At 41.2% G+C, this 20,625-nt stretch overlaps 1 protein-coding gene across 1 annotated transcript; it reads right to left on the bottom strand.

Moving 5' to 3' along the window:
- Positions 1 to 18,034: 18,034 nt before the first annotated feature.
- On the bottom strand, positions 18,035 to 18,902 carry LOC132650596 (pro-adrenomedullin-like). The gene is made up of 4 exons (XM_060375945.1): positions 18,817 to 18,902; positions 18,711 to 18,726; positions 18,517 to 18,662; positions 18,035 to 18,329 (listed from the first exon to the last, which is right to left on the bottom strand). The coding sequence occupies exons 1-4, from the start codon at positions 18,900 to 18,902 to the stop codon at positions 18,035 to 18,037; spliced, it is 543 nt and encodes a 180-aa protein (XP_060231928.1).
- Positions 18,903 to 20,625: the final 1,723 nt, after the last annotated feature.

The following is a 20,625-nucleotide window of genomic DNA, read 5'->3' as shown; positions in this document are numbered from 1 at the left end:
TGATATCTTTTATGTGTTCTTGTATTTGTTTTGCGAGTATTTTACTGAGTATTTTGTGTCATTGTTCATGATGGAAATTGGTCTGAAGTTTATGTCTTTCTTGGGTCTTGACTGTGATGTGACTGCGTCTTCATCGAATTAATTTGTTAATGTTCCTTCTGTTTCTATTTTGTGGGATAGTTTGAAGAGTATTTGTATTTACTCTTCTTTGAAGTCTGGTTGAATTCTGAGCTGAAACCATCTGGCTCTGGGCTTTTTTGGATAAGGACTTTTGAAGACTTCCGCTATTTCCTTGGGGAAGATAGGATGTTTTATTTACCTGATCTTGATTTAACTTTGCTAAGTGGAATCTACCATGAAAATTATCCGTTTTATATAGATATGAATTTTTTGTGATGTATATACTTTTGAAGTAAGACCTAATGATTCCTTCGATTTCCATCCATCTGTCGCCCTTTTCCTTTTTTATTTTGTTCATTTGGATACTGTCTTTCTCCCTTTTAGTTACTTTGGCTAAGAGTTTGTCTCTCTGGTTGATATTCTCAAAGAATCAGCTCTTGGTTTCGATGATTCTTTGAATCATTTCATTTCTAGTATATTGATTTCAGCACTGAATTTGATTATTTCCAGCCCTCTACTCCTCTTGGCCCTGTCTACATCTTGTTGTATTATTCAAGGTCTTTCAGTTGTGTTATTAGATTGCTTGTATGAGATGTCTCAAATTCCTATATGAAGGCATTTAGTGCTATGAATTTTCCTCTTAGCACTGCTTTCATTGTGTCCCATAAGTTTGTGCATGTAGTTCCTTAATTTTCATTGAATTCTAGGACATCTTTAATTACTTTTTTATTTCTTCCATGACACCTGTCATTGAGTACAATTCTTCAGGTTCCATGTGTATGTGTAGGCATTTTGCTCTTTCTGTCATTGTTGAGGGCCAGATTTAGAACATGGTTGCGTAATTGGATCCAATGGATTATTTCAGTCTTATTGTATGTGTTAAGACTTGCTTTTTGCCTGAATATATGTTCAATTTTGGAGAAAGTTCCTTAATTTGCAGAGAAGAAGACATATTTGTGTCTGGCTGATCATTTCTGAGGACTTCTATTAGGTATTTGATTCATGACCTATATAAGGTTCATTATTTCACTGTTTAGCTTCTGTGACAATGATCTGTCACTTGGTGAGAGTGAGGTGATGAAATTTACCATTATTACTGTGTTGGGACTGATATGTGATTGAAGTTTTAATAATGTTTCTTTTACAAATTCAGGTGCCCTTCTATTTGGGGCATAGTTGTTCAAGATATTGTTGTCCTCATGGTAGATTTTTCTATGATGAGGACAAAGTATCCTTCACTTCTCTTTTGAAGAATTTCATTTGGAAGACTATTTTATTTGATATTAAGATGGTAGTTCCACTTACTCCTGGGTTCCATTTGATTGGAAAACCATTTTCAAGCACTTTACTCCAAGGTAGTGTGTATCTTTGGGGCTGAAGTGTGTTTATTGTATGCAACAGAAAGTAAGATTTTGTTTTCATAACTATTCTGTTAGCATGTGTCTTTTTATTGGATTGCTGACTCCATTGATGTTGAGAGATACTAGTCATCAATGAATTTCAGTTCCTTTTATTGTGGTGTTATTGCAGATAGTGTATTTATGTGCTTGTTTTCTTTTGATTTTTCTTCTGTTCTTATCTATATCGTGTGTTTCGTGTGTGTAGTTGATCTCATTGAGTTGGAGTTTTCCTTCTAGTAGCTTCTCAAGGTCAGGAATAGTGCACAGACATTGTTTTAACTTAGTTTTGTCATGGAATATCTTGTTTCCTCCATCTCTGTTGATTATAAGTTTTGCTGAGTACAGTAGTCTGCTCTGGCATCTGTGGTCTCTTTGCTTCTGCATGACATCCCCCCAGGGTTTTCTGGGTTTCATAGGCTCTGTTGGAAAGTCTGGTGTGATCTTAATAGGTCTGCCTTTATATGTCACTTGATCTTTTTCCTTTGTGCTTTAGATATATTTTTTTTTCTTCATTGTGTAGATTTATTGTTTTGATTATTTTACGGCAAGAAGATTTTCTTTTCTGTTCTAGTCTATTTAGTGTACTGTAAGCCTCTTGTATATTTAAGGTTATCGCTTTCTTAAGGTTGGAGAAATTTTCTTCTATGATTTTTATTAAAAATATTTTCTGCACCATGGAGCCTGGAATCATCTGTTTAGTCTATTCCTGTTGTTCTTAGGTTTCACATTTTCATGGAGTCCTTGAACTTTTCTGATTGTATGTTTTCTTTGAGAGATAGATCAGTTTCTTCAATTGTATCTTCAATGCCTGAGATTCTCTCCTCCATTTCTTGTATTTTGTAGGTGATGCTTATCTCTGTGGTACTTGATCTCTACGTATTCCATCTCCAGGGTTTTCTGTGTGTTTTCTTATTGATTCAAATTCCATTTCCAAGAATTGAATAATTTTAATAATTTCCTTCACCTGTTTAATTGTGGTTTCTTTTATAAGATGGTCTCTCTTTGTTTGCCCTCTATTTCCCTGTATTTCTTTGAGACATTTGTTCTTTTCTTCTTTATATGTCTCTAATAACTGCATAAACATAGATTTAATGTCCTTTTTTCTGTGTTTCAGCTGTATTAGAATATCCATTGCTCTCACGGGTGGGTTCTGGTGGAGCCAGGATGTCCCAGTTTTTTTGACTGTGTTTCTATGATGGCCTTTGGCCATCTGGTTCTCTGTAGACTTACATGTTTCTTCCTGGAAACTGTACCAAAGACTGGATCCTTCTGTCTTTGGAGTTTAGAGTAGTATTCAGGAAGATGTCAAATGTACAGTTGCTTAGGAATGGATACTGGCAGTTCAGATGCCAGCATCTTGAAGGGCAGGGTACATGACAGTGTATGGACACAAACATGTAGGGACTGGTGAAATGAAGGACAAGGGTTTGCATGCACTGGAACCATAAAATTTGGAGTTTAGGTACTGGTGGTCATCATTAGCAAGATGCAGGTGACTCAGGTTGTGTCTGTGGGATTCCTCAGAATAAAGCTGGGCTGCTGCTTACAGGTCTGTCCCAAACTGTGCTCCCTGTACTCAGATTCCTCTGAGCTCTGCCTTCTTGGATCTGCCATCCCTGTAATTTTATTGTTCACATGGTGTCCACAGGGTGACCAGTAGAACAGTAGCTTGGTGGCTTAGATGCTCTCCCAGTAAACCTGAAGCTGCCCTACAGGGAGTATGAGGGATCCAAAGTATGGCTTTTAGAGCAAACAGTCCCTGGATATGGGGATCCCAACTCACTGGAGTATATGAAGGGGCAGGTGGCCCAAATTTTGCTACTCCTGATTCCGTGAGATGACCACAGAGGGCCTGGATCAGACAGACTCTATTTCCTGGATGACCTGTCCAGAACAAGAAGCAGCAAAGGTGATGCTCTGGACCTGGCCACCTGTCCATACACTGGTCTCAGAGTCTCTGCATCTCTGCCCCTCAGATAAGGTGCACACTGGTCTCCACCATCTTGGATTCTCCTTGTTTTGATCTTTCATCCTTTTCTTTTTTGGCAGGAGCCTTTTGTAATTTTTTGAATTTACACTTGGGTCTATTTAGGTCTATTTAGGTTGCTGAATTATTGTTGAATTCATCTTTGGCTAATGGTTGCTTGGACAAACCTAAAACTTATCTATCTCATGACCATTTTTAAGCTGACTAGAATATAGTATGTTTTAAAAATACTTCCTTAGAATATTATGAATTTTGTTGAATTCTGTAGTAATGTTTTTTCTGTAATTTCCGATTCGGTTAATTTCAGTACTCTATTTTTTCCTTAATTTACTTGAGATATAGGTCTGTCAATTTTCTTTATCTTCAGAAAGAGCCAGCTCCTACTTTGGTTACTTCTATGTATTGTGTTCTTTGTTTCTGTTTCACTCATTTCTATTACAAAGTTATTATTTCTTTTTATTATATTATTAATTAATTTGTGTACTATCACAGCATCTGCTCACACCTCTCCTCTCAGACCCTCCCTCTCACCTCACTTCCCAACCCAATGTATCCTCCTCCCTTTCTTTCCAAAAAAAGGAATTCCCCCATGGATATCAACCAGCCTTGGCATCTAAAGTTTCAATAAGAATAAGCACAACTTCTGTTATTGAGGCTACACAATGCAGTCAAATTAGGTGACAAAAGAGTCAGAGAAATCTTTGGTCTTGCTCTTAGGTGTCCCCATAAGACAAAGCTGCACAACTGTTATATATGTGCAGAAATCCCATATATGTCCCATGCATGCTTTACTGTTGTCAGTTCATTTTCTGTGAGCTTGTGCCAGGGGCCTTACTGTGGGGCAATCCCGAGCATGGAAAGGAGAGGTTTTTGCCTACAGGGTGCTCCAGAGAGCAGATGAGGGGTCAACGATGAGAGGGAGTTAGTCAGCTGATGTGGTCAGTGGAATCTAGCAGCTGACTTATAAAATTAAGACCTTTCTTTGGCTCTGACTTATTGTTGACAAGGCTCTTCTTGTTTATACAAGTTTCACAGTACAAACACAGATTAATGATTATACAAGTGGTACAGAATGGGTGTTTGATTTTTTTCATTATCCAGGGATAAAAGTTCAGTTACAATTTAAAAAGTAACACAAAACATATTTGATTATCATTATTAGCCCTATAACTCTACTTTAAAGAATCTAAAGAATGTCTCCTTCACAGAAAACACATTTAATATGTGAAAGCCTGCTTTTAGGCTGGTATTCTTTGCAGTATGAGGGCAGTCCAGAGAAACAAAAAAACACTTTAACTGCTCTTTTTATGCATAGCAAATACAAAGAAATATCTTCTTTTACTATATGTATCATTATTTATCCTAAAAACTAGAAAAAGTTTACTCAAGTCAATCTATGTTATTTACTAAGTTTTACTCCATCAGGAGTGTATCCTCTGTGACCTTCTATCTTTAAACTACATTTTCAGGGAGCTCTAAGCCTATAATAAAAGATCTTAAACCTATACATGAATCTCCAGGCCTCTCAGGTTATGCATATTGCCTTTGTTTACCCTGCACCAATATACTGTTTAGGGGCACATACCCCAAGAAAACTCCTGAAATAATGGTCTCATCTCTCTATCTGCTTAACTCTGCTTAACAATTTCCAGGGCATAAAGAAGATTTTCAAACAGTGGACAGATAAAGTTAAGTTTAGTATTTTCATAAGGCTCAGATCTCATCAGGGCTGGCTGCATTGTCTTCCTCTATGAACTCATAAGGCTGCTCCCTGTTAAGGGGAGGTGATCAAAGAACCAGCCACTGAGTTTAATTCAGAGGCAGTCCCTCTTCCCCTTACAAGGCAACCAGACCTGATAGGCTAGGGTTAGAGGGAAGGGAAGGAAGACCTCCCTATCAGCAGACTTGGAGAATGGTATGGGAGGATATGAGTGTGGGAAGATGTGGAGGGCATGAGCAAGGGTGCTACAGCTAAGATACAAAGAAAATAAACTATAAATAATTAAAAATGTCTAATTAAAAAAAGACTCAGACATAATTTTTATGTAGAGAAAAAAAAACCAGAAATTGAATCAAAGTGCAGAAAGTCCCCAGTAATGCAACAAACAATTAAAAAAAAAAACAACAGAAGTTAGAGATAGAACAATTGTAACAATCTCAGCTTTGCTGGAATAGCACCAAGCAACTATACTGGCTCATGACTCTCAACAATTTCAGTGAATATGGCTCTGTCATTCTCCCTTTGTGATAAAACATTTTGGTAGATTTATGGTATTTATGACATGCAGGTCATTTTTCAGTCTTCAGAATTTTACTGGAAAAACAAGAGTGAAAATTAGAACAATTCCCAGGATTATTCTGGAATTAATAATGAAAGACAAAGAGTCCTGTCCTGAGTCAAAGGATGTCAAAGACTATAGAAATTTATTTGAAACTTCCACAGCTGAGATAGGTAATTATTGGTCTGAGATTATAGCTGGAGTTTGTTGATGCAAGGGCTGTATATTTACCACCAAATCAGAACTGTTCCATAGGTCATGGAGGTGAAACCTAACTTATTCCTATGTTACCTTGGAAAAATTATAGGAGTGGGATAACATATCTACTGAAACAGTGAGTAACAAGAAAACTGAGAAGAACCCATGATGATGGAAACAATGAAGTATTTTTATACATTGATGTCACCAAAATACAATGTATACATACTTAGAAACTCAAAGTGTAAAAAAAAAAAGATCTGAAGGCTCACTTGACAGTATTACTTTATCTGAATACGAGTAAAATAGATTTTACTGTCCTTGACAAACAGTGATAAGCTGCTGAGAAGAAAGCTTATTTTTGATTAAACAAGATAAACAGTACAAATGTGAATTATAAAGATTTCATATACTTGGCAGTAACAGGAAGCAGAATATACCAGAACACACACATCACTGGAAAGCACTTTAAATGTGCAACAAATAGATGTTTATATAAGATGAAATGTTGATCCAATTTCTCCATACAGACCAGCAGGAGTGCATCACTTGCCCAAGTCATGAGTACCCAAATCCTGAGAGAAACAACTGTCTGCCCAAGGCAGTGACCTTCCTTTCATTTGAGGATCCTCTGGGCATGGCTCTGGCATGCACAGCTATGTGCTTCTCTGTCAGCACAATTGCAGTTTTGGGAGTCTTTCTCAAACACAGAGAATCAGCCATTGTTAAGGCCAATAACAGGACTCTCAGCTACACACTGCTCATCTCCATCCTCCTCTGCTTCCTCTGTTCCTTTCTCTTCATTGGATGCCCAAACACAACCTCCTGCATACTGCAACAAATAACATTTGCACTTGTGTTCACCTTGGCTATTTCCACCATTTTGGCAAAAGCTATAACTGTAATTCTGGCCTTTAGAGTCATGAAACCAGGGAGAACAATGAGAAGGTTGTTTGTCTCAGGCTTCTATAATGCTGTCATCCCTATCTGTGTTCTGATCCAACTTATTCTCTCTGCAGTTTGGCTGTGAACCTCACCTCCTTATATTGACACAGATGAACACTCTGAACATGCTCATGTCATTATTTTATGCAACAAGGGCTCAGTCACTGCCTTCTACTGTGTGCTGGCTTACTTAGGAACCCTGGCCTTATGTAGCTTCACTGTGGCTTTCCTGGTAAGGAACCTGCCTGACACATTCAATGAGGCCAAGTTCCTGACATTCAGCATGCTGGTCTTCCTCAGTGTCTGGTTCATCTTCATCCCTGTCTACCAGAGCACCAAGGGCAAAGCTGTCATGGCTGTGGAAGTCTTCTCCATATTGGCCTCTAGTTCAGGGCTGTTGGGGTGCATCTTCTTCCCTAAGTGCTACATTATTCTCTTAAGACCTGATAAAAACTCTTTGAGATGTATTAAAAACAAAAAATAGCAAATAAAAATTGATCATTTTGATGTATTAGTTTTCTTTTTTCTAATAAAACCCATTAGTATACTGAAATTAAATTATTTACCCACTTTTAAGTAACTTTTTTCTTAAATGTATATTTAAACAAAAATAAGATCCCCTCACTTTGTCGAACAATCACAATCTATTTTAGAATAGAAGCTGCTGCTGAAAAACACATTTTAGTAAGTTATGCATGTTATTTGTTAATTTTTGGACAATATATATATATATATATATATATATATATATATATATATTCAAAATGTAATTACATGAAAGTAATTGAGATGAATAGTACATGAACAAATACTTGTTTTCTTTGTTCTTTTAGGGAGTTTTTAGCCCTGTTATATACAGGGCTTTGGCTGATATCTGAGATTCTTCTATAGACCAAGCATGAAAATCAATTTCTGGAAAGGGGTTGGTGGTGTGTCTTTTAAACAGTTGAGCCATTCCAGAAATCAGAGTAGAGAATTTTCTAAACATAAATTATAAATTTGCTACCTGACTCTGCTCTCTTTTCCTTGACATACATAAAAATGACTCGACAACACACTCTACAAATACTTGCTAAGTCACCTTCATTGCTATTCTGTTCACAATAGGTAAGAAATGGAAACTCATAAATATGTTTAACATGATAAATATCATACATATAAATAGATGTAAGTAAAAAATATATAATTTAGGTAACCCATATCCAGAAGACAAATATCTTTCATTCTCCACTCTGGGGCATCTAGCTCCAAATGTTGGTTCATGAGTATTCATCATAGAATAACTGTAGAAACAAGAAAGCATGGTAGGGAAGCAATACAATGGCAGAAACATTTGACCAATTGGGATAAACTGGGGGAAGTACTCTAATTATGAAGGAGGATAAATATAAAAGAAGAAAGTGGGTAAAATAACAGTAAATTTTTGAAAGAGTTTTAAGCAATCATACTATGAATTATCTACATAAAATCCCTGTAGTACATATAAGTACATTCATGAATATAAACATGTTTTAAACTAGATGTTTTTAATATTGCATACAGATAAGTATAGCTCACCACTGACCAAATTTTATGCTACTGTTATATCTAACCTGGAAACTACAGTCCATTTCCAGCCTGAACAGATGCTTTTTGTTCAGTCTGAAACACCTGAAAATAACAGGATACAGAATGAGGAACTAGGAAAACGAAGAGGTGCCATGCTAACTCCTGAAAGTTTAATTTCCACCAAGTGTCAGATTCTTGGAGCATACCTTTGTAGTTATTCTCAAGTGCCTGCTTTTTCAACAATACATAAGACATTGAACACATGGCATGCATGCTTGTGAGTGCTCCCCTTTCCCTTAACCTTCACCACAGTCCACCAAAAGAGGAAAGTACACACCAACCCAGCCATACACCCTTCAGTCTCCAATGGTAACCTGCCTACAAGAATTGCTGGTGCGTTTGTGACACAAATTTTATGGAAGTGACCAGTTAATATCTCGTTGAGTTTCAGGAGGCCCACTCCATGAAAAGGAACCTTGATCCAACATGGCTTGGGTGGCCAGGAGCCTGAGTCTACACAGGCCAGGGACATCAGTGAAATGTAAATGCTATAGTTGTGCTAAAGGAGCAACCATACTCACAGATCGGTGCCTTGCTCGGCCATCATAGAAAACTTCTTCCTGCAGCAGATGGGAACAAATACAGAGACCCATATCCAGTTGATTCGCAGACAGTGAGGGGCCTTAGACCATTTCACCCTAAATGAGATGTCTCCAGCAATTCCCTCCCCTAAGGGCTCAAGGAACTCTTTGTACAGAGTGTAAGTGCCAGAGGGGATGAAGGGCACGAGGGTAACAAGGTCTTGTAAACACAGCAGGACCAACATACATATGAATGCACCCTGACCCACAAGCTAGCTTTTCTATCACATTCCCCTATTGGGGCTACCTTGACATGCCACAGGGGAGGAGGATGAACTGAGTCCTGATGCAACTTGATTTGGTGGCATGGGTGGGTGGACACAGGGGAGGGGGTTATCCCCTTCTCTGAGGAGCCAGGTGAGGGGTGATAGAGGAAACAGGGAGAGTAGGACCAGGAGGAGAGGAGAGAGGGGTCTACGACAGGGATGTAAAATGAATCAATAAAAATTTAAAAAAATAAAATAATAATAAATGATGGGGGTGGAGAGATGTCACAGAGCTTCAGAGTGCATGTTTCTCTTCCAAAGATCCCTAGTTTGATTTCCTGTGGTGGCTCACAACCATCTATAGTGAGATCTGGCTCCTTTTTCTGGTATGCAGACAGAATACTCTACAAATAATAAATTTTCAAAGAAAAAAAAACAGAAATGCACCATGGATCATCAATAAAGTTCCCTTCCCTCCAAGAAGAACACTCACTATCTCTTTAAATAATAATAATAATAAATTTTATAGTTAGTTTTCTCCAAGGGGCCACAAACCAGACTAACTGGTTAGCCTCATGAGCAGCAACAGAAAAACTCAAGGGCATATTTGTGGGTTGTCAAGGCTACAATATATATTCAGTTCTTTTGTATGCATATGGCTTCTAGTTTCACAATTTTATGGTATTTCTGTGTGAGCAAACATATGTATCTGTATACCCACGTTTCCCTCATGCTTTTTCTTTGCTCTTTTTATTGATAACATTAGACACCTCAACCGTTTTATTGATTTCTGGAAGATTGGAGCCTGACAATTTCCTCTTTATGAAATACAAAAGTGTGTCCTGTGACATAAATCCACCTCCCCAAACTAATGATCTGGCCTGTCATTTAGCGTTTTCTGGTCTAGGGTTTGGTGCATCTCTGTGCTTCTTTGCTATCACTGCTGTGGTTTAAATCAATTTGTGAAGTACTAAGCCTTTCCTGGCCATTGTCAAGGGCAATCCCAGAATTCTAAGCCATCCCTTGATTATCTCCTGCTACTGCTTCCTCTACTATTTATTCTTTATTGGCCACCACAGCACAGTCATCTGTATCACCCATCAAGCCACTCTTAGACTCTGTTCATGATTCATTTGGGGTGTATATGTTTGAGAGAGAGAGAAAGTAAGAGAGACAGAGAGATAGAGACAGACAGACAGAGAAAGAATACTGCTATATGTGTGTGTGTATCTTGCTGTAATTCTGGAACACTGAGGCAGTTTCTGATATCAGTCACCTGTCTGTCCTTCTCATTTGCTCTTGGATTTGACTTGTCTGTGGATTTCGGTGGGAATGTCTCTCCCACGTTGACAGATTTGCAAACCCTGAACCTGACCACCTACTTCATCATAGGAAAGAGAATTCCCACAGAGGAAACATGTGGACAGATCTGACTGACCAATCAGAACTGGAGTGAGGTGGAGACGGTGTGTCCAGAGCCTAATAACAATTTCTCTTGGCCCTCTTTAGCTCCTATTAGCCATTCCTTGCCAGCCTTTTTGTTGGACCTAGTATCCTAGGACTGATGAATACCTGTAGGGTGGTGCTAACTAGAACATAAGAGTCTGGCAGGCCCAATGTTAAGAATTTCATCTGATGGCATTGGAGTCTCATAGCTGAGTTTTGAATGCTTTGTCATAACCCACTTTTCTAAGGTCTAACTGAAGAGCATTTATGATTGTTCTGACAGTATAAATATTTCATGGGACTCCCTCCACATTGGAACATGGAGTTTGGAGTGACCCAAATCTATGCTCTCAGGCCATGACAATTGTCATATTCAACAAGGACACAACTCCTGCTTTCTACTGTATCCTGAGATATACCCAGCTGTCCCATCACTGAGGAGTGTCCACCATCACTTTACTGGCTAGAGCTTTACATATTTACAGAAGCCAGGCTTCTGACACCCAGCGTGGTGGTGTTCTGCAGTGTGTTGGCCACTTTCCTTACTAAACCCCATAGCACCGGGGGCAAGATCACGCTGGCTGCAGAGCGTCGCAGGATCCCAGAAATTTCAGTGACTGCCTTCTAGACTTATGGTCAATATTGTGAGAGGATATCTACCAATATGCCACAACACTGAGGACGAGATCATGGATGCCTTTTATAGTTCAAGGGCTACAGAGATGATTCGCGGGTTAAGAGCACTTGTTCTTGCCAAGGACCAGATCTGTTTTGCACCTGGTATCTCACCCCATCTGTAAGTCCAGTTCCAGGGAATGTAGCCCCTCTTCTGCCCTCTTCACCTGCCAGGCATCCATCTGATACACAGGAACACCTACCCATGCAGACAAAACACTCATACATATAAAAACAAACAATCAGATGAGAATTACACTTCTTAAGAGAGGGGGAAAAAGCACACCCTTCCATTAGTAAGTAAAGCTAGTTTATTGCATACACAGCCCCAGCCTTAAATTTACATAATCCCAGTTTAAATGTGTCCAGTTTAAATTCTCCTGTTCAGCCAGGGCCCAGCCAGTCTCTGCTCACTGAAAAAGGAATCCTGGGGTCCCTGGCCCCCTTTCTTTTAGTGAGTCCTGACTCTCCCAGTCAAAACAGGCCTGGCCTTGGGAAAGTAGACAGAGATTATAAATCATTTTTAAGGATTATAACAAAAATCCAGGTGTGGAGTCACATGACTGTGACCCTCAGTGGGGCAAGCAGAAGCAGGTGTGAGTTCCAGGTCATCTGGGTTTACAAAATGAGTCCAGGACATACAAGGCCTCACAGAGAAACCCTGTCTCCAAAAGCAAGGGCTTGTGCCCCCTGCCAGCTCTTTACACTCACAACTCTGGACATGTTCTAAGTCATATAGTATGACTTCAACCAGGCTATAAGAAAGTCCTGCCAAGCACCTTGGTACACACATTTAATGCCAGGACTTGGGAGGCAGAGGCAGGTGAATATCTATGAGTTTGAGGACAGCCTGGTCTACACAGAAAGTACAAGACAGCCAGTGTTACACAGAGAAACCCTGTCTCAAAACCCCATAATAATAAAAATAAGAAGATTGAAATAAAAAAAAAATCAGAGCTAGGCCTGCTGGCATAATGCCAGGTTCCATTCACAAGGAAGGCACACAGTAGAGTTTATATTTTAAAAAAAGCAGATGGAAGAAAGATCTGAACCTTCATTTTATTTCATTTTTGAAATCTCCATCACAAGAAATTTTTAGTGGGTTTGAGAGCCCAAAGACTTGCAAATCAGTGGGTATTGTTTTAATTTTTAAAGCAAAAGCCCAAAGGAAGGCTAGCTAGGTGGAGACACATCCAGCCATCTTCCGGGAAGAACTAACCTTAATGCCCTGAGGGGACAAATTAGCCTTACTGCACTCTTTCCTGCCCACTAATTATACAGTTGCTAAGAAACCATCCCATAGGACCAGGCAAGAACTGTTTGAAGTCTTGGTGCATAAAGTGGACCAATCATTTCAAAAGTCAATTTCCCTTACCCAATCATGAAATGCCAAAGCATGAAAGTCCCTGCTTGTACAACCACTCTGGAAATCAATCTGGCACTTTCTCAGACAACTCGGAATAGCGCTTTCCCAAGATCCAGCCATACCACTCTTGGGCATATATCCAAAAGGAGCTCAAGTACACAAAAAGGACATTTGCTCAACCATGTTTGTAGCAGCTTTATTTGTAATAGCCAGAAGCTGGAAACAACCCAGATGCCCCTCAACTGAAGAATGGATGCAGAAATTGTGGTATATCTATACAATGGAATATTACTCAGCAATGAAAAATAAGGAAATCATGAAATTTGAAGGTAAATGGTGGGACCTGGAAAGGATCATCCTGAGTGAGTTGTCCCAGAAGCAAAAAGACACACACGGTATATACTCACTCATATACACATACAACATAGGACAAACCCACTAAAATCTGTGCATTTAAAGAAACTAAGCAAGAGAGAGGACCCTAACTAAAACACTCAATCCCCATCCTGAAAGGCAAAGAGGATGGATATCAGAAGAGGAAGAAAACAGGAAACAACCTAGGAACCTTCTACAGAGGGCTTCTGAAAGCCAGAAGAAGAAAACAGGAAGCAAACTAGGAACCTACCACAGAGGGCCTCTGAAAGCCTCTGCCCTACAGACTATCAAAGCAGATGCTGAGCCTGATGGGCAACTGTTGGGCAGAGTGAATGGAATTTTATGTAAGAAGTAGGAAATAGTAAGAGCTGGAGAGGACAGGGTCTCCACGAGGAGAGCAACAGAACAAGAAAATTTGAACACAGGGAACTTCCCAGAGACTCATACTCCAACCAAGGACTATTCATGTAGATAACCTAGAAACCCTGAACAGATGTAGCCCATGGCAGTTTAGTGTCCAAGTGGGTTACATAGTGATGGGAAGAGGGACTGCCTCTGACATAGCTGATTGGCCTGCTCCCCCTGTGGGGGGAGCAGACTTACCCAGCCACAGAAGAAGAAAATGCAGCCTTTCCTGATGTGATATGATAGACTAAGATCAGAAGGAAGGAGAGGAGGACCTCCCCTATCAGTGGACTTGGGTAATACCATGCATGCAGAAAGGGGAGGAAGGGTGGGATCGGGAGGGGACGAGGGAGGGGCTTAAGGGGAGATACAAAATGAATAAAGTATAATTAATAATAATAATAGAAAAGAAATAGTTAAGACCAAAATATTAGTATAAGCACCTCTCATCTCAAGAAACAAAATGTTGCTTATGTTTATTAATTATTATCAATATGTAAATAGTAGTGAAAATTTTGAATGTTTCCAACTTTGTTGACTAGTTTTATGTCATCCAGACAGAAGCTAGAGTCATTTGAGTGGATGGACCCTCAATTTAGAAAATGCTCCCATTGGACTGGACTGTGGGCAAGCCTGTGGTCCAATTTCTTATTAGTGACTGATGTGAGAGAGACCAGCCCATTGTAGGCAATGCTGCCTCTATGTAGGTTGTCCTGGTTGCTATGAGAAAGAAGGATGAGCAATTCTGTAAGCAGCATTTTTCCATCGCCTCTGGATTAGTTCCTGCCTCTGGATTCTTGCCTTTAATTTCTGTTCTGACTTTCCTGGATAATGACTATAAGCTGTAAGATGAAATAAATTCTTTCTTCCCCAACAAAAAAAAAAGAAGGGAGTTAGTATGATGGGGAGAGGATAGGAGCTCCACAAGGACCAAATATATCTGGGCACAGGGTCTTTTCTGAGACTGACATTCAACAAAGGACCATGTATGGATATAACCTAGAACCTCTGCTCAGATGTAGCTTGTGGTAGCTCAGTAACCAATTGGTTTCCCATAGTGAGGGGAACAAGGACTATTTCTAACAGGAACTCAATGACTGGCTCTTTGACCTCCCCAATCCCCAAGGGAGGAGCAGTCCTGTTAGGCCACAGAGGAGGGCTTTGCAGCCAGTCCTGAAGATACCTGATAAAACAGGATTGGATGAATGGGGAGGAGGTTCCCCCTATCAGTGGACTTGGAAAGGGGTATGGTGGAGATGAGGAAGGGAGGGTGGGATTGGGAGGGAATGAGGGAGCAGGACACGGCTGGGATACAGAGTTAATAAAATGTAACTGATAAGAAAAAAAATAAAATTATAAAAAAATAAATAAAATTTAATTTTAAAAAACCTGTAGGCACAAAATGATACATTTTACAATCCCACTTCCACTTTCTATGTGTAGAAAGTATTTTAAGGAGGGCTGTTGAGAAGCATGTGTAGGAATACCTACCTGTAATCCAGTACTCAGGAGGTAGAGACAGGAAGATCAGGCGTTCAAGGCCAGCATTGACTATATAACAAGTTAGTGCCCAAAAATAAGAGAGAGCTGCTATCACGGATTCAAGAAAGGGCATGAGCCAGACAGGGTGGTGCACACTTGTAATCCCAGCATTCAGGAAGCAGAAGCAGGCAGATAGTTGTGAATTCAAGGCCAGCCTGCTCTACAAAGCGAGTCCAGGACAGCCAAGGCTACACAAACACTGTCTTGAAAAACAAAAATATTATAAAAATGAATATATTATATATAACATAATACATAATATATTATTTATAATAATGTATATATATATATATATATATATTATAAAACAGAAGTGTTACACAGATTGGTAATGACAATTTGCCTTAAACTGACAAATGTGTTTAATTCAGCTCTTCACACCCACTCAAGGATTCCATTCTTAAAAATATGTGCCTGTGTATTAGATGTATTTGTCTATGTGTCTATAATGTATATGTCTATGATGCATTAAAGTGTCTAAAATGTATAGACTAAAATACTAATAATGATTATGAACAATGAAGGTCTCAGGCCCTCTGAGGCACACGGTTCCAGCTGCACATCCGTCTGTCTGTCCCCTTGCCTCTGGCCAGCAGCTGCTCCCTGCACAGCGTGAGGGTGCTGAGTCTTTGTCCTGGCACAGCAAGCCGGTGTACAGATGGGGGGAGCCTGGATAGCATCTGCAAAACGCTTTTTTTTTTCTCTTTCTTTCCACTTTCTTTAAGGCTATGTGCTGACTCCCACATAAGAGAACTTGCTCGTATGTGGGAGTCAGAATATTGTATGAACTCCAACATACTATAAACTGCTGTTACTACTTCTACCACTCTTGGGGACCATGCGTAACTAAGAGAAGGGGGCGCTAGGGACCCACTTATGGATGTTAGGGCCCAGTGAGGACTTGGGCTCCAAGCAGAAGGTTTTCCAGAGGTGTGCGAACATTTTGTCATCTTTACCTGAGTAGCTTTTTAATACCTGCAGCTGTAACATAAACTCTACTTACATTTAGGTTATGCCTTTGCTTAGGTTCAATGAGGAATCCCATAAAATTGGGAGTATTTTGTGCAACCTAGCAGACCCAGTCTGGCCTAACTACTGGGGCTCACCCTATCCAACCTGGTCTGGCTGCCACACAAGCTGGTGAACTCCCACCCAGGACACTCATTTTGTGCACCCAGATGGACAACAGTGCTCATGACAGAAACATAACTCAAGCATAAGTCTCTATTTCTTGTGGAACTTGTTTTTTGTGCTCAGGGACATCTATGTCTCTTTGATGCACTTAAAAGACCTGCTACTTTCTAGGACCGTGGTATAACTGATGTCCTGAGATGAATGGAGAAGGACTCAAAATCCCCATCAATTAAATCATAACAGAAACCATGATGAGTCTCAAGACAAGATGAGAAAGATGCACTGTTGTCCCTATCAAGAGGAAGAAAATGTCGTCGGGAACTCCTTATGAGAAAGAGAGGGAAATTGTCAGCTAGTTTCACATTGAGTGACAATACCATATTTAGAACTGCCTGAATAAAGTTGCCATTAGAATAGATTGACTAAAGTGCTCTGCCATTCTCCAAGACCTGTGTCATCCATACAGAGAAACATAGGAGTACAGTTCATGTGACAGAAATGACACCTAGGGCTGCTGAGTTGGCTCGCCAAGGAAAAGAGCTTGCAAAGTGTGGTGACCCAATTTTGAGCCCTAGAACCCACATAAAGATAGGATGCCAAAAGTTGTCCTTCAGCCTCCGCCTGTGTGCCAGTGTACACATACACATGCACACATAGACACATATACAACAAATATTTTTTTACAAAAATAACCTCTGCATCTTCAAGTCTTTGATGATGGCAAAGTCTGTGGATTTTCCCAAAACCACAGCTTTCCTTCTGACTTATTATGTTGGAGAAAAGGGAAAACTTGGGGTGGGATCTTTTAGATAATCTTTTTCACCATGGCACTTACTACACAGGCATGGCTGGAGCTCCTGTGGGAACTGAGCCTGTAACGTCCAACTATATATCCTGAAAGGGAAAACACAAGAGCCAGAGCTCCATTGGACTCACCAGGCATGGACTTGGGTCCTAACCACCTGAGTGCACAGTGGCATTCTGGGACCTTGGAAATCAGCACAAGAGGGTTTGACCTCTCATGAACAGAGATGTTGGCTTGCACCCACACTGCAGTTCTGTCTTCCCAAAACAAGAAGTAAGACCTCAGCACTTCCAGGCCAACCCAAACCAAGACCACCCTTCTCTAGAGGTATGAACAGAGAATGAATCAGCATTGAGAAAGTTTATTGGTTTGATTTTTCCAAGATCATATATTTTAAGTAAATAGATTATAAGAGGTATAATGTCTTTTCTTCTTCCACTAACAGTAATCAGGCGCTCTCCACCTTACACACATATACAAACACACACACAGAGAGAACCAAACAATGTTATACCTGGCTGAGACATTCACATCTTAAAATAGGGGATGGTAACAATATAATTTCCTTTAAAATGCCTTTAATACAATATATAACAAACAAAAAATCTCTCTATGTATTTGAAGTTACAAAAAAGCCCATCTCTTGGCAGCAACAATCTTAAATATGATAGTTACCTCTGGCTGTACAACAAGCATTTCACTTTTCCTCACTGGGTTTTGGAAAGTTCAAGTAGTAATGAGGCTTATTAAGCCCTTTGAGAAACCAATTTATGAGCAGGCAAGGCAGTGGCTCAGACCCCTACCCCGAAGAGTAACAGTCTGTACTTCTCAGCTTGTGGAGTGAGCCTGGCTTGATCTTGGGTTCCTCTGCCTCCCCCAGTGGCAGCCAGGCAGATCTCTGCAGGTTTGTCTCAATATGCCCTGGTGTGAAGCAGACACTAGTGGGACGCTCGCTGAACTGTTCATTGCTGCCACCCATCCCCGGAGGCTGCTGTTGCCTGTGTCTGCTCTTGGGAGGACACCACAGTCTGGGCCTGGAGGACCTCTGGCAGGGAACGCCAGTGCCGGCGGCCATAGCCTTGAGGGCTGATCTTGTTTTGGGGGGCCACAGCGTCTTTACTTTTGTCTGTCAACTGGTAGATCCGTTGGGCCAATTTCTGCAGTATGCACGTCCCTAAGCGGCATGGAGAGCTAGGAGAGCCAGGGTTCATCATAGGGCGGTAGTGTTTGAATCCAATATGGGCTATGCTGGGAGTGCTGTGAAGAAAGGACTCTTGAAACTTCACCAACCAGAGCTTTGTTCCTAACCACCTGGGACCAGGGCCATAGAGAACCTGAGGGACATGGGACCTGCTCCCTCCCCTGGAGCTGCAGTCCTGCCTGGACAATCTTCCTGGGGCCAGAGTAGTAGACAGGGCACATCCTCTGTAGAGGGCATAGTTACCTGGCTTGTGGGGATTTCGATGTGCTCTCCTTGTCCTGGAGCGGAACAAGAGTCGAGTTAAGAACTATCTCCTCACCAGTGAGTCCCGAGGAATTGGTGCTGGATGCCTGCAGTTCCCTCTTGCCACTACTTAGCACCCACTTATTCTGCCTAGAAAACACAAGCAGATGTGTTTGGTTGTGTTCAAGTGATGCCCAGGCCAGCTCCCATCTCCACTTTCTTCTAACCCCTTCAGACCATCTCTCAGTGTTCCCTGACTGCCATGTATTAGGACTGAAGAAAGCACTGCCCCAAACTCACTGCGAGGATGCATCTGGCTGTGCAGTGTCCACATCTAGGAAGGCAAGTGAACCCAGGAATATCAGGATGATGGAAACCAGCTTCATTCTGTGCAGATGCTCAGATACCCTGGAAAGGAGCAAGAAGCCGAGGGTGATCAACAGGGCCAGCTGCACAGCCCCAGAGGGTCACGAAGGGCGTAGACAGGAGGGGAAGCAGATTGGTGGCACTCTACCCGGTTCTGCTGCTTATCTCTCCCTGGCACCAAGACACATCCAGAGGCTTTTGCGCTGGCCAGGTGGGTGACAAGCAAAGCAAAGGAAACCGGAGAACCAGGTTTCCCGAGGTCTCCAATTCAACTCCTAGGATCATTGCCCAAGGTGGAGAGGGATCTCAGGAGAGAAACAGCTGGGTATATGAGTTAGACCTGGGACATGAGGTGCGCTCTACAGTGGATCCCCCAAAGTAGAATGCATTTGTCCAGTTCTGCAAGTTTTGGGCCTTTGGAAAAGCCACACTCCCTGCCCCTACACCCTGGAGACCAGTTGTCCCTACCTGCTGAAGGAGTGAGTAGTCAAGAACTTGGAGAAAGTCCGAGATGTCCTTCTGACTCTGGGAAATCCCCAAAGTCCAAGGCTGACTGCTATGAGAAACTAGGAGAGGTAATGCTGGAACTCTTCTGCCTGGTGTCGCCAAGAAACCACTGAACAGCAAGAGCCAGCTCCAGCATTTTATACATGCAGGGGAGGGTCTGCTATGACCTGGAGCCCTCCCTTTTCTCTGGCTTCTAAGATCAGACCTGCCCAGGAACTTGCCTGTGGGTATAGGGCTAAGTGTAGAGGTCACTTGTGGACAGGCATCTCAGAGATCAGTTCTGGGAGATTAGGCTGGTGCAGGACTTCTGCTGCCTTAATTTCCTGGCTTAGGGTTCAGGCATTAAGAAGGGAAGATGAGCCAGAACAACTTGGGTATGGGGGATCCTTTTCCAAGAATGACTACAACCCAGGTGTTGGTCTGAGCTTTCAGAATAGAACTGCAAGAACCAGAGACTGGCAGGAAACCTGGCTAACCTGGACATTAGACTTGGGGAGCTGTTGACTCAAACAGGCTGTGCCCCTGCCTGCTTAGTACCTAGATGAGACTCTAGCCCCACCTCTGCCTGCAGAGTACACCTGGAAGGGTCCAGTCCCCCTGACAGCACCTGAGACTGAAGGGTTTCTTGATGGGCTGGCTAGCAAAATTTTGTAGTAAGGGCAAAGCTGGAAACAGCTGAGATGAAAATTGAGGTTTGGAGAGGGTAGTTATCTGTAAATTGAGAACTCACAGTTCTTCTTGGAAATACAGGACTAGCCAAAATTAGGAAGTGAGATAGTTTTGTTTTCCTCATAATATTATTATGCCTTATAAATCTGTAACCTGAGAGTTGGCCTGACTGCTTTCATTAGCAAGTGTGCTAATTCTTGTCTCTTTAGATCATTACACACACTTCTGAATGGGGATTCTCATGTATAAAAGTGAAGTTCAGAGAGGGGAAGTATACTGCCCAGTCACACAAAAGGTGGAAAGCTATAGAGCCCAAACTCGAAAGACAGGTGTGGCAGCTTGAATTTTTCTGGCAGGGGTCACCATTCTTATCAAGGGTGAAGAGGAAAATCCCAGCCCCCGCCCAGAGGTATGTGCTAATTCATGACGAATCAGTTCAAATCAGTTTGCCTCTGGTTTGTAATATTAAAGGATCCTTGAGTTCACTTTCCTCCCTTCTAGGGCCAAATTGGGAAACAAGGCATAGCTCCACAGGCAAGTCTCCTGGAAGGTCACTGAAGCTAAAGA

Source organism: Meriones unguiculatus (genome assembly GCF_030254825.1).
Source record: "Meriones unguiculatus strain TT.TT164.6M chromosome 13 unlocalized genomic scaffold, Bangor_MerUng_6.1 Chr13_unordered_Scaffold_199, whole genome shotgun sequence".
In the NCBI taxonomy this organism is placed as follows: Eukaryota; Metazoa; Chordata; class Mammalia; order Rodentia; family Muridae; genus Meriones; species Meriones unguiculatus.
Note: the sequence above shows the minus strand (reverse complement) of the source record. Positions and strands in the feature narration are given on the sequence as shown.

What these genes read in the sequence shown, in the direction of transcription:
- LOC132650596 (XM_060375945.1), bottom strand. Translation starts at nt 18,902, where the DNA reads ATGAAGCTGGTTTCCATCATCCTGATATTCCTGGGTTCACTTGCCTTC. An exon ending in TCGAAATCCCCACAAGCCAG is followed by an intron (nt 18,330 to 18,516) that starts GTAACTATGCCC and finishes CTTTCTTCACAG; the next exon opens with CACTCCCAGCATAGCCCATA.